Source organism: Microtus oregoni, unplaced genomic scaffold, assembly GCF_018167655.1.
Source record: "Microtus oregoni isolate MIOR12 unplaced genomic scaffold, Mior012 000001F_ref0000356, whole genome shotgun sequence".
Lineage (NCBI taxonomy): Eukaryota > Metazoa > Chordata > Mammalia > Rodentia > Cricetidae > Microtus > Microtus oregoni.
Genome location: NW_024543060.1, coordinates 18,141,473 through 18,155,735, shown reverse-complemented (window position 1 = coordinate 18,155,735; position 14,263 = coordinate 18,141,473). Strand labels below are relative to the sequence as shown.

Here is a 14,263-nt window from a genome sequence, read left to right as displayed (position 1 = left end):
GCAAAGGTATGTCTCAAACTAACAAAGAAACAAAAACAAAAATGAAGATACTAGAAATTTTTGTTACAGGTAGCAATAATAGGAAAATTATTTGGTTGATGTTGCAAGTAGGGTGTTTATTACTTCATAGTATAGTGCCTTAGCTCAAGCTAATGTGTAACATTCTTTTAGCGTCAGTCTCATTCCCCAGAAGATGGTCTCTGCTGGTAAATATTTGTACATTTTTGTTATAATCACTGCTCTATCACTAGTACCTGAAATAATGTTGGGATATAGTAGCATCCCTGGTCCATGATTGTGGAATGAGCAAATGTTGAAATTGGTAATACCACTTGAACTAAAGTTTAAGAAGATAATTTGTCTACTTCTTAAAGGTAGTGCCAGTCATAGTAGGTGTGGACATGCCATTATCAGTTGTCTGCAGAGGTTTGGACAAAGTCTATGTGAGGGAGAGGTTAGGAAGAATACCTGCTCTTAAAATTTTAACCAGGTGGTTAGTAAACTATGCTGTCTAAAACTGCACAATCTTTTCATTTACCTGTCAGAAGTATTCCTTAAAGATACTTTGAATAGAAATTAGGGGAAATGTCAACTGAAACATTGCTGCTATGCTTGTTATATGACAATCAATATAGTGCTGACTTTGGAGGTTTAAAACCTGATCTTAGAATAATTGTTCTGAAGGAGCTTTATTTGTTCAGTAATTTGACAATAGATCCCATCAGCCAAAGTTTACTTTTGTCTCTAGGTAAAAAATTTAGAGAACTCATGGATAAATTCCTGAGACCAAATTTCAGCAAAGGATGTCCACCCCTGTTCACTACTTTGAAATCTTTGTATTCTAATGCAGAAAAGGTAAGTTTGGCTTTTAATCAGTTTTGCTATTATTACAGGAAGATTTCCATGGACTATGCTATGATTTAATTATTTTCTCTATTGTACCAATGTTTGTCTTTTTATTTAATATACCAATACTGTATACCAACAATATATGATTATAGTATAATTATAGCAAAGGGCTTACCATGCTATGAAGTTTATAGCAAGGAAAAGCATTTTAAAAACACTGAGATTTGCCAGGTGGTGGTGGCACACACCTTTAATCCCAGCGCTTGGGAGGCAGAGGCAGACAGATCTGAGTTCAAGACCAACTTGATCAAGACCAACTTGATCTATTGAGAGAATTTCAGGACATCTAGGAGACCATGTTTCAAAAAACCAAAATATATAAATAAATAGGTAAATAAAAGAGATATACAGTTGGATGTGATGGAAGATACTTGTAGTTTGTAATCCCAGCAATTGAGAGGCTAAGGCAGGAGAATTGAAATGAGTTTGAAGTCAGCTTGAGTTTCACAGTGACTTTTTTTCTTATGGTTTGTTATCATATTTTAGAGTTAGCATGGATAGTTGAATTTGTATAACAGTAAAATGCTATTAGGTAGGACTGGAGAGGTGACTCAGGTTAAAAGCACTGGCTGCTCTTCCAGGGGCCCTGAGTTCAATTCTCAGCAACCACATGGTGGCTCACAATCATCTATAATTAGATCTGGTGCCCTCTTCTGGCATACAGGCATAGATGCAGGCGTAGCACTGTATATATAATAAATAAGTAAATCTTTAAAGATCCCATTATGGTATGATGCCTTTACTTGGTTGGGGGTGGGGAGATGCCATTAGGTCAGTGGAGTCATTGAAACCAAAACAATCTTGTACAATAAAAGAACTTCTGGAGGCATCACAATCCCTGAGTTCAAATTCTACTATAGCGCTACAGTACTGTAAAACAGCCTGGTATTGGCATAAAAACAGGCAAGAGGACCAGTGGAACCGAATTGAAGACCTGGATATTAATCCACACACTTTCAAACACCTGATTTTTGACCAAGAAGCCAAAAATATCAAATAGAAAAAAAGAAAGCATATTTAACAAATGGTGCTGGCATAACTGGATATCAACATGTAGAAGAATGAAAATAGCTCCATAACTATCACCATGCACAAAACTCAAGTCCAAATGGATCAAAGACCTCAACATAAAGCCAGCCCAAACCTCATAGAAGACAAAGTGGGAAGTACACTTGAATGCATTGGCACAGGAGATCACTTCCTAAATATAACCTCAGCAGCACAGACACTGAGAGAAAATCAGAGTATTTTAAAGTTCCAATTTCCATAAAACAGTAAACAGTTTTTTAGACCTTATTTTAGCAGTATTTAGCTAAGGGAATTAGAAAGAAGACCTCTAATTGTACTAAGCATAGATTCTAGTTTCTGTTCTTTACTGGGGTCATTAGCAATAGTAAGCAAGATACAGTCATTTAAAGCTATTTTTGTTTGTGTGTGTAGTGTTTGTACATGTTGCTGGGGTTTGTACACCTGTGTATGCAGGTGTGTAGGCATGCGCGTACGTGGAGGTTAATATCAGGTGTTTTCCTCAGTTACTCCATTTTACATTTTGAGATAAGGACTCTAGCTGAACCTGGAGCTAGTTGATTTGGCTAGGCTGCTAACCAGTGTATGGGTTCAGGAATCCTGTGTCCACCCCATCAGCCCATAGTTCCAGATACAAGCTATGCTGCTAGTGCTGGCATTATGTGAGCGCCAGGGTGTGAACCCGGGTCTTCCTGCTGTGTGACCAGCACTTTACTGACTGAACCATCATTTTTAATGTGTGCCTTTTAAACTTTGAATCATTTCACCTAAAATTTTTTGTATGGAGTGACATTTTATAAAATTAAATATTTATAGCTTTTATAGTTTTACATAGCAAAATAGGAAAGCAAAAGACAATTTAATTTTTCATGAATTATATAAATGTGGTAATTTGTCCTTCAATAATATCAGGATTCTGGGATTATGGATCTAGCTCACTGGTAGAAAGCTTTCAAGACCCTGGGTTCACTATGAAGGCCCAAGGTGGGTTCGATCCTCATGTCTGGTGTTGGAGGAGGGGAATAATACCAAAAATAAACCAAAAAACCCCAAAGGCTCTTTGAGATGAAAATTTATTTGAGCTGTTTTTGAGCTTTTTCTTCTGAAATCATTAATAGACAACAGCAATGCTTTATTTTTTTCTTGTTCCTGTAAAATGTTCAGATTGGGAGGTGGGAGAAATAGTATTTTGCTATCTTTAGTTTGAGAGAATTTGCTGTTTTTCCTAAGGACCTGAGTTTGACTCCCAGCACACATGTCAGAGCCATAACCACATTTAATTCCAGGTTTAGGGCACCGAGCGCCCTCTTTTGGCCTCCACAAGCACCTGCACACAAATTGCTTACGTACAGATTAACACACATCAATAAAAATTAAAAACTGAATTGCTGTTCCTGTCAAATTAGTTCACAAATAAAAATATCTTTAGTGAAGCATTTTTAAATTAAAAAAATATGTTTCTTTAACAGGTTTCAATTATCCAGGAACTTGTTACTAATTATGAAGCTTCTCTTAAAATGAATGGCTTTTTTAGCCCTTATGGTAAGTTTAAACTAGACTGAATTAGAATTTTATTGCTTATTTCAATCTAATCACAGAAATACTAGTTTAGATTTATTATGTGTATGCTACATAAATGCCTACTTATTGGTTTTTGAATTAGTGAATAAAATGAGAGTATTTTTAGTATTATTTAGTTTAAAATTTCCATAATTTTTTTTATTATGAGTTTGCCTTATTTAATAAGGAAAACAGATTTGAGAGGTTGAATGACTTGCCCAAGATCAGGTATTTAATTAGAACCTGTTTTCCTGAATCCCTAAATTTTATATTTTTATTCTTTTTTTTTTTTAAGATTTATTTATTTATTATGCATACAACATTCTGCCTCCATATATGCCCACGTGCCAGAGGAGGGCGCCAGATCTCATTATAGATGGTTGTGAACCACCATGTGGTTGCTGGGAATTGAACTCATGACCTTTGGAAGAGCAGCCAGTGCTCTTAACCTCTGAGCCATCTCTCCAGCCCTATATTTTTATTCTTGAATTAAGTTTTAATTATGTCTATTTGGACCTTTGATTCTCTGTGGGGACATATGTAAACAAAGACAATTTAGAAAATCCGGTAGGATGTTTCAAGTATGGAGACAATCTCTTTATATTCTTCAATTCTTCATGTGTCTTTTTCGTGTCATTACTCTTGGAGTTTGGAGGTTTTTTTTTTTTTTTTTGCTTTTCCTGGGGGGAAAAAATTAATGTGATTAATGTTTTGCCTGAATATGTGTGTCTATGCACTACTTGCATGCCTGGTTCCCCATGGACCGGAAAAGGGCAGTAGATTCCTTGGAATTGGAGTAACAAGACAGTTGTGAGCTGCCATGTGATGTTAGGACTTGAACCTGGGTCCTCTGGAAGAGCAGAAAGTGCTCTAAACTGCTATCCAGACTCCAGCCGATACTGTTAGAGTATTTTTTTTTTTTTTTTTTTTTTTGATTTTCGAGACAGGGTTTCTCCGTAGCTTTTTGGTTCCTGTCCTGGAACTAGCTCTTGTAGACCAGGCTGCCTCCACCACTGCCCGGCTCCTGTTAGAGTATTTTAAAGCAAATTCCAAATGTTTTACCTCTAAAGACCTGTGTATGCATCTTTGTTTAAGACACACAAAATTAGCTTCATATTTAATACCCATCTACATTTATGTTTCTCCCCCACTATCCAAAATTTTTGTTTAATTGGTTTGGTTTAATCTAATTCTAGTTAAGGGCCATGCTTTATATTTGATGGATTTTATGGTCTTTTAATATATCAAAGTGATGGCTTTAAGAAATGCCTTTTGTTGCTGGGAGGTGGTGCATGCTTTAATCCCAACACTCGGGAGGCAGAGGCAGGCGGATCTCTGTGAGTTCGAGGCCAGCCTGGTCTACAAGAGCTAGTTCCAGGACAGGCTCCAAAGCTACAGAGAAACCTTGTCTCAAAAAACAAACAAACAAAAAAACCCAACAAAGAAATGCATTTTGTTAAAAGCTCATTTGTTTTGTAGAGTTCCCTATACTTTAGATTTGGCTGGCTGCTTTCTTTTGGTATCATTGTGTGTTTTTCTCTGTCTTTGGTATCATTGTGTGTTTTTTTTTGTCATGTAGCATCGGTAGTGAGATGAATAGATTTGAGATCTGTTTGAATACTTCACAGGTGGTGCTTTGTGCTTGACACTCTCTGGTTATCTCTCTGGTGCTGGCATTGATCAGGGTTTCTTATCAGGCCAATGTGCCTGTTAAAAAGCTCCTCCTGGACATCTGACCTAAGGATTTTGGCAATCTTTGAGTAACAGTTCCTAGATCCCTCATTTCATTCTTGCTTCTCACCTGTTAGCAGGGCAGAACAGGCTATAGGTTGAACCCAGGGCCTCGTGCAAGTGTTAAGCCACGGATTTATAACTCTAGTTCTGAAATTATTTTAAAGAATCTTCTTTCATATACTTTGGCCTCCTGAATTGGATAGTGTTTATGAAAGATAAATGTTTGATTCTTTGGCCTTGTCTGCATTTTCCCTAGTTACTTTTCTCTTGCTGTGACAAGACACCATGACCAAGGTAACTTATAAAACATAAGGGTTCATGGTTTCCGAGGGTTAGAATCCATGTCCATCATGACAGGGAGCATGTCAGCAGGTAGACAGGCACGGTGCTAGAGCAGTAGTTGAAAGTTTACGTCTAGATGCATAAGCACTAGGCAGAGAGCACTAACTGGAAATGGCGTGGGCTTTGCAACCTTAAAGCCAGATTCCAGTGTCAAACTTCTCTAACCTTCACATTCTTTTCCAGTGGTTCTATACATTGGGGACCAAGCATTCAAGTATATGAGTCTGTTAGGGGCTCTTCTTATTCAGCCTGTCTCAGCTTTCTAGTTTATGCTCCAGTGTGTTCACACAATTGTCTTGTCATTTGTTTAGTTGCCTACATATCTTCTGTTGATAGAATACAGGTAATTCACTCTGCCTCACTGTAGACACGTCTGCCATTCTGCAGTCCATTTTAGTAGCTTCTTCAGTACAGGATTGGAAGCAGAATAGAGCTCAGAGAGTGTATGTATGTGGCTGCTATTGGGCTGTGGTACTCTAATCTTAGATTTATGGTAGGTATATCAGGGGTATTGTCTCACTGGGGTATATTTTTCGAGTCATATCCTTCTTCACTTTGATGATGCTCTGGCTGTGCTAAAGTTTATAATATGCTACTTGAGACAGTTGCACACTCCTGAGATAACTTGTGTGAACTTAGAACTCATCCCTCTGCTTCTTGTGTCATATTTGCTAGCATACATATTTTGCACAGGTGGCAGTGCATAATGTGTAAGTATTTCTTCTGCTGAAATCCTGCAGTGATAGGTAGGTAATCGCTGCTCCAAGTTACCCTCTTTGATTATTTTTCTGGCTCACTGCATTTTGTTTTTGTCGGGAGAACTCATACAGTTAGATAGGTTATTCTTCTCTGGCACTATTTATTTGGAGACTTTATTCCTCTGCATGGCTGTTTCCTTTTGAACTTGATGCCGTGGAGTCATGCCTCTTTCTGATAGACTGGTTGTTTTTGCTGAGCGTTTGCTCTTAGTAATAATAGTTGATTTCAGTCTGAATTAGGAAGATAAAGCATGTAGGTTTGCTCTACTTAGTATTCCTGTAACAATTTAATATTTGTTTGCTTGCAGAGAATGGGGAAAAGGAACCCCCAACAACTCTACTCTGGGTCCAGTATTTCCTGGCACAGCACTTTGATAAGCTTGGACAGTATTTGCTGGCTTTGGAGTATATTAATACTGTGATTGCTAGTACTCCAACTCTGATAGAATTATTCTACATAAAAGCAAAAATTTACAAGGTAAGATCTTAATCTTGATTTTTGTGTGGTTGGAATTGAGTCATTTTTTTTTAAGCTGAAGTAGCAGTAACTCCTAAGATTCTCTGATAATTTTTTTCTATATTCTAATAATCCTAAGGAATTCTTTATTGTGTAACCATGTTAGTCATTTGGTTCAGTTCTTAGTAAGTGGATTCATAATCACCTAGTTTTCTAGGTAAACTGATCACATCATGTCCAATTCTTTCCCATTTCTATGGCACCCATGTTCTCTAAGCGCATTTCTCTTAACACCTCTCCTCCTGTAGCATATAGGTAATCTCAAAGAAGCTGCAAAGTGGATGGATGAAGCACAGTCTTTGGACACAGCTGATCGATTCATCAATTCCAAATGTGCAAAATACATGCTTCGAGCAAATATGATAAAAGAAGCAGAGGAAATGTGCTCCAAGTTCACAAGGGTAGGGAAGAGCATGTATAAGTATATAATTATCTGAATTAAAATTGAAGTTCTATGATGGTTTGTTAAGTTTATCATTGAAATTCATAAGAATTCCTTTAAAAAAAATTCCATTTTGTCCATGTTCCAAATATGGTTTCTTACTGTGGTGGTGGCATGCGTGTGGGTGTGAATGCAAGCACCCAAGATGTCCAGAGGAGGATATCAGAGCTCCTGGAGCTAGAGTCAGAGGTGGTTGTGAGCTGATCAGTGTGGATGCTGGCCACTGAACCCTGGTCCTCTGGCCAAATTCACTTTGTGTTGGGTGTGCTGATGTACACCTTTAGTCCCAGCTTCAAGGAGGCAGAAGCAGGCCGATCTCTGTGAGTTTAGGGCTGAATTGATCTTCATAGCAAGGTTCATGCTAGTCAGGGTTGCATAGTAAGACTCTGTTTTAAGATAAATAAACTTTAAAAATTTAGTTTGTATTACAAATTTGTCTCCTTTATAACTTATGACTTCTTTTTAGTTCTCTATTAAATCATCTTCAGAATTGCTCAGAGTTCTTTCTGTGTATTTTCTGTGACATTTTAGAATTTAAGTTCTCTAAAAATTGTTTGTCTACATACTTGTCCTATATCTTCTTCTTTTATCGTCCCTTCTGTAATAGTGTCCTAATAGACATGATACTTGGTTTTGATTAAAATTACAGGTTCATAGAACAGAACAGAAGGCCTGAAGATTGGTTCAAATATATTTGGAAACTTGAAAGAAGCACTTTTAAAATTAAAGATAAAATTGCTGAGGTGGGCATTTATGTTGAAAAGTTAAATGGTGTCCCTGTCTTACATTGCACACATACCAGTTCAGAGGGACCAAAGAGTTAAATATAGAAAACAAATCAGATGTTTGAAGGAAATGCAGCAGGAGTCAATTTAGTTTACAGAAATGCTCTTCATGTTTGGAGAGGAAGCTTTTTTTTTTTTTCCTAAAGAAGCAAGGAGGCATATTTAAAAAAAAAATTTAATTCTTTTTGGGTGGTTTTTCGTTTTGTTTTGTTATTGTTGTTGTTGTTGTTTTCTTCAGGTTTCTCTATGAAGTCCTGGCTGTCCTGGAATTCATAGAGACCAGGCTGGCCTTGAATTCATAGAGATTTGCTTCCCAAGTGCTGGGATTAAAGGCATGTGCCAACTCTGCTTGACCTTTTTAGGTATTCTGTCTCTTGATATTTCTGTGTTATTGATAGACTGTTCTCCAAACTTTCTCTGTATCTCTTTTTATACTTTGAGCATCTTTTTGGTTATTTATTTAGCTTTTTGAGGCAGGCTCCAGTAGCCAAAGATGATCTAAAATTTACTATGTAGGGAAGATGATTTTGAACTTCTGATTCTCCTGTCTGCCTTCTGAGTGCTAGAACTTCAAGTTTGTGCCACCGTGCCCAGTTTTCTGTGGTGCTGTGTGTTGAACCCAGACTGGTTTTGAACTCAGAATTCTCCTGCTTCAGGCTCCCAGGTGCTGGGATTATAGGCATGCACCACCATGTTCGGTGTCACTTGGTTTAATAGCATGTGACACAGGAGAGCTTGTGAAGTGGAAGACTCACAGTGAAGCAGCAGATGCTCTTAAGCTCAGATGTGTGAGATCCACCTGCCTCTGCCTCCCAAGTGACCGTGCAAAGAAAGTGACCGCGTGCGGCCTAACCCATAGAAGGAGATTGAGAACCTGAAACCTTTACTAAGAAATATGATGTGACAGTGACCTTGAGTCATCAAGATGTTAAATAGCAGGAAGGAAGTGGAAAGAAGACAGGCAATATTCATAGGACTACTGTTAAAATAAGATGTTCAATGCTTAAAAATAGCTTTAGTAATTTGAAGTTTGTTCTGCACAAAGTGGTGAACACCCCAGTGGAGCTGAATAAGTAAAACTTTGTAGTTTAAAACCATTAAGGAGGCCGGAGTGATGGCGCATGTCTTTAATCCCAGCACTTGGGAGGCAGAGACTGTGAGTTAGAGGCCAGCCTGGTCTACAAGAGTTAATTTCTAGGACGGGCTCCAAAGTTACACAGAGAAACCCTGTCTCAAAAAAACAAATACAAATAAATAAAAATTACAAAGTAATGTGATTTGGGGGATCTGTTTTATTGCTTGCTGCCATACATTTATGCGAGTTTCCATTTCAGGAAGGAACCTCTGCCATGGAAAGTCTAAATGAAATGCAGTGTATGTGGTTTGAGACGGAATGCATTTTGGCCTACCAGCGCCTCGGGAGATACGGGGATGCCTTGAAAAAATGCCATGAAGTGGAAAGGGTGAGTTGTTACGACATAGGTTCTAGTTTCTTCTGTAAGTGACAAGGAAAGCAGGTACATGTCTACACTGGATCATCTGCCTCTTCTGACTAACTGTGACAGCTTCATTTGAAAACAGTTCCTTAACTACTGTTGTGAGCAGTGCGCAGTGAACGACTACTTCTTTGACACTTTTGACATGTTTATGTTTTTTTTTTTTTTTTGAAGAGAAAAGGAAAACTAGTAAATCAGTTTGTACTGTGATTGACATACATTCACATTTTCTCTTCCCTCATCTGGCCATTATTTAGTTTTCATCAGCAGCCTAGGAGGACACACAGCAGGTGACAGCATCTTTCCCCCTTAAACATCAGGATCTGGTCCACAGTCAGCCTCTCTCCAGTTCGTCTTCCCAGGATGTTTGTCTCACATTGGTACCCTGTGCATCAGCTGGCCAGTTTGCAGACTATTGCTTACATTGAGAATTTTGTGTATGACATGCCTTAGTGAGGGCATTTTTCTTTTCCTTTGTGTGAATTTTTGTTTTCCTGTTCTTTGTCATCTCTGAAGCACTCTCCTTCTACATGGACCACAGGAGGAAAGGAGCCGCAAATGCACCCCTGAGGCAGTCCTCAGCAGCCCTCAGTTGTGGGGCGCTCGGCACCACTCTTCCCGTGCTGACGCAGTATAGACCACAGGCATCGTAGTCAGGTGAGCCTGATGTCTGCACCGTGGCAGTCACCTTGGCCTTCCTCCCATGCGAAACTTCGGAGGTTACCCGGAGGAAGGCTCTGTCTTAGGGGGTGGCTTTTGATGGGAGCTGGAACTAGGATTATACCAGAACTTTTATAGAAATCACCACAATTTGCTTTGTTTTGTTTTTGTTTCTCCTGTCCTTTAAACTTGTATTTCTAGGGGAAAGACTTCTCATTTTCTCTTTGAGAATCTAAGCCTTTTGGATTATATGTTAAATATTCAAACATTATAGTTTAAATCAGGCTTCTATTTCTGCGGTAAAATTGTGGAACAGAGTTGGGGCTGGAGTTGTAGGCCTGTAATCCCAGAACTCAGGAGGCTCCTAAGTTTGAGGCTAGTCTGAATTGCAAGTGGTATTCAAGGTCAACCTAGGTGACATAGTGAGACCCTGTCACAACAAAAAAGGGACAGGAGGTAGGTCGGTGAATAAATGTGCTTGTCCAAGCCTAGTGACTTGATCCTGGAGTCCATAGCACCTGAACGTGGTGGTGTGTGCATGTAGTCCCAGGATTCCTATGGTGAGTTGGGAGGTGGAGATGAGGCAGAAGCAGGAAAATCCCTTGGCGCTTGTGGACCAGCTAGCCTGGAGTGCACAAACTGCAAGAGAGATCCTTGTCAAACAAGGTGGATGGACTGGAGAGATGGCTTGGCAGTTAAGAGCACTTGCTCCTGCAGAGGATGGGACATTTGGTTCCCAGCATCCACATGGTGACTTATAACCAGCCATCCTTGACTCTAACTCTAGGGTATCTGATGGATCTTCTGATCTTCATGGACAACACACATGCACATGGTATGCAAACATACATGCAGGCAAGACACTCACAAAATAAGTGAATGAAAATGAACCAAGAAAACAAAACGAAGTGAAAGGTGAGCATTAACACCACATTTGCCCTCTGACCTCCACGTATGTGTATATGCCATCACACACATATTTGAACACAAACCTTACACAGAAGTAAAGAACAAAAGCTAACAGCAAAATATACTGAATATCAGTAGCTTATGTTAGTGCTCTCTAGTGTCTGCCACTTCAAAGGTTTCCTGCTTGTTACAGAAAGATTTCGTGTTCCTGTTGTCATGAGAGATAAATTCTTTAAACACTTGTGAATTAGTACTTTCAGCAAGGATGCAAGTAGAAACCTCGTTTTCCTGCTGAAGTTTAATGTGAATGTTCGTAGGGTTGTTATAGTTGAAACTTCTCAGACTTAAGTCCCATTCTTAATGTTGATACCTGTATTGCTTTACGATTTGCAATATTTTCTAGATTCCCAGACTGTGATAAGTAAATCTTTTGCTAGTGTGTGTCATAGGTTTATAGTGACTTTGGCTGAGTATCATGAATGAAATTCTTATATTAGGTAAACTACTTCTAGTTCAAAAAATGATTTAATTTAAAAAATATTTTTGAAGGGAAAGGATTACACTGACTACTAGAGATTAAAATGTAGAAATCATCACTCTCTGGTCATATGGCCTAATTATATTTATTAAAAAATTAACTGTCTTATTCAGAGTTTGCTATTTGCATTTCACTCTATGAAAAATCTGAAACATAAACAAGAAAAGAGCTACTTCTTATGCCACTTATAATAATTTATAATTTTATACTAAAAATAAAAGCTTAAATAATAAACATATTTTACATGTATGTAGAAATGTGTTTAGTATAAATATCTTAATGACTGATGTCTAACAAATTTAATACATTTAAAGAAAATGCATAATGTCGTTGGAAAGATTTAAGAGTATTCAAGCTTAGGAACAAGGGAGATGGCTCAGTGGTTAAAGTTTTTGTTGTATATTTGTGAGATTCTGAGTTCAAATCTCCAACGCTGATTTAAAAAAAAGAAAAGCAACAGTCATAGAAGCACACAACTGAAGGGATGAGACAGACAGACCCTTGGGATCTGGCTAGGCAGTCTAGATGAAATAGTGAGTTCCAGGTCCAGTAAGAGACCTTGTCTTAAAAAGAAAAAAAAAAAAAAAGATTTGAAGTATCCTGTTTCAACCTCTGGTTTCAACATGAACCTACGCAGTAAACACATACACAAGAGTTTGGCCTGGGGACGTGGCCCCTTCAGTAAAAGCACTTGCCTTGCAAGCATGAGGACCTGAGTTTGGCTCCTCAGAACCCTTGTGAAAAGAAAGGTGGTATGGTGTGTGTCTGTAATCCCAGCAGTGACATGAATGCAGAGACAGGCGGATCCCTGGAAGTTACTGGGCCAGCTAGCCTGGCCAACATTAGCAAATTCCCAGCCAGTGAGAAACCTTGTGCCAAACAAAAGTCAAAGGCACCTGAGAACGGACATCTGAGGTTGTTCTCTGACCTACACACACGTCATATTCTCCCACACCAACAAGAATGCCCACATATACACATGTGCCCACAAAAGGTATAAAATTCAAAGGTTTAGGGTTTTTTTGTTTGTTTTTGAGACAGGGTCTTACTGTGCATGCATTACTGACTTTCCGACTAGGCTGGCATCAAACTCAGAGAAATCTGACAGCCTCTGCCACTTGAGGTCTGAGATTGAAGGCGTGCACCACCACATCCAGCTTTCAGGGATGATTTCTTAACTACATACCCAAGTTACTTTATACCTGGCTTCTTGTGCTTTAATAAGGAAGTAAATACCTGTCATAAATAAAGTTTCACATTTTATTTTTTAAATAGAAATAAAGCTAAGAAGGAAGTTTAAGGAGCAGGTCTTTGTGCTTTCACGATTTTAATCAAGAACTTTTTCATTGAAGGCAGTTTTAGCTTTCACATGCTGCTATGGTTTCTTAGAAACTGGATTTGAAATTTTAGCATTCTGGAATGTCCTTTTCTGTCTTCTTCATTGTGACCCTCTAAGTAGATTTTTAAGATTATCATTTAAAGATCATGTGGTCTAGTCCAATCTGATGCTTAAGTTTTATTAAACAAAACAACTGTTTTCAAAGTACTAACTGTAAGGTTGTATTCATAGCAACACTCTAAATTATTTATCTTTTTAAAAACACTGGGATCTTTTTTAGTGTGCTGGTTAATATTTGGGTCAGGGCAATATATATTGCATATAATATAATATGCATTTCTAACTCCGTATAATTTGGGATTTCTAAAGTCTGTTGCATCTTTTAAGTTATCACATGCTTTATAACAACAGATCCTTTAGACGGGAAAAGGTTGTGTATTCCCTGAGTTGATCCAGTCACCATTTTCAAGAGCAGGCATTTTTCCGCCCTTTGTGTGCGTTCTTAATTGTCTGAGCCAAGAATTGAGAGAGATGGCAGACAGAAAAGTGGCCAGAAGAGAAGGCCGTTCAGAATTCCTGAAGAAAGTCATATTCTAAAACTTTGATGGCTTTTCTTAATTATTTGCCAACTGGTCTTAATTCAAGCCCAATTTTTGTTTTGTTTTGTTTTGCTGAGAGAGGGTCTTGCTGTATAGTAGGTGGTAGCTTCAAAGTTCATGGTCAAGCTTAGCTTTGTTGACCATCTGCCAGCAGTGTCTGCTAGGCAGGGGAGAAAGGGTTGAAGGTTATTTCTTTAGTTGTTATGTAGTATTCTGCAATGCCCGTGTTTATTCCAAAGCAAATGTCCATATGCCATTGCAGTATCCTGCTTTTTCTGATTGCTTCTAGCTTTTTTTTTTTTTTAAAAAAAAACTACTGGGAGCTATATGGAGTAAATAAACACCCAGGTTTGCCTTTGGTCGAGTGGTTCCAAGACACAGTGTAATCACTGGAAAAACCGAGATGGCTTCTGGTAAACTGGGCTAAGTTGGTCGCCCACTTTATAAAGACATCAACTGGAGAGAGGCAGCCTGTGGGCTGTTACTGATAGAGGTGGATTGAGTGTGGTTTCAGATGACTTCTAAAATGGGATTGAAATCCATGTCTACTGATATTTCTAGGAATAGCTTTGGAAGCTCGTCATCTCCTTTTCATGTGTTTCTCAACCTAAATAAAGTCTTGTAGTCCCTTAAATGTTTTCATCGTACT

At 38.4% G+C, this 14,263-nt stretch overlaps 1 protein-coding gene across 2 annotated transcripts in view; it reads left to right on the top strand.

The window, feature by feature from the left end:
• The window catches only part of Naa16 (N-alpha-acetyltransferase 16, NatA auxiliary subunit), a 52,601-nt gene that overhangs the window by 20,856 nt on the left and 17,482 nt on the right, over nt 1-14,263 (top strand). The window contains exons 9-14 of one of the 2 annotated variants that reach the window (XR_005975976.1): nt 749-855; nt 3,405-3,477; nt 6,638-6,807; nt 7,095-7,247; nt 9,408-9,536; nt 10,086-10,226. Coding sequence is in view for 1 of the 2 variants with exons in the window: in XM_041669738.1 (XP_041525672.1) it covers nt 749-855; nt 3,405-3,477; nt 6,638-6,807; nt 7,095-7,247; nt 9,408-9,536 (632 nt within the window). In the remaining variant the exon portion in view is untranslated. The remainder of the gene's footprint in view (nt 1-748; nt 856-3,404; nt 3,478-6,637; nt 6,808-7,094; nt 7,248-9,407; nt 9,537-10,085; nt 10,227-14,263) is intronic. The other variant, XM_041669738.1, reaches the window with a different exon arrangement.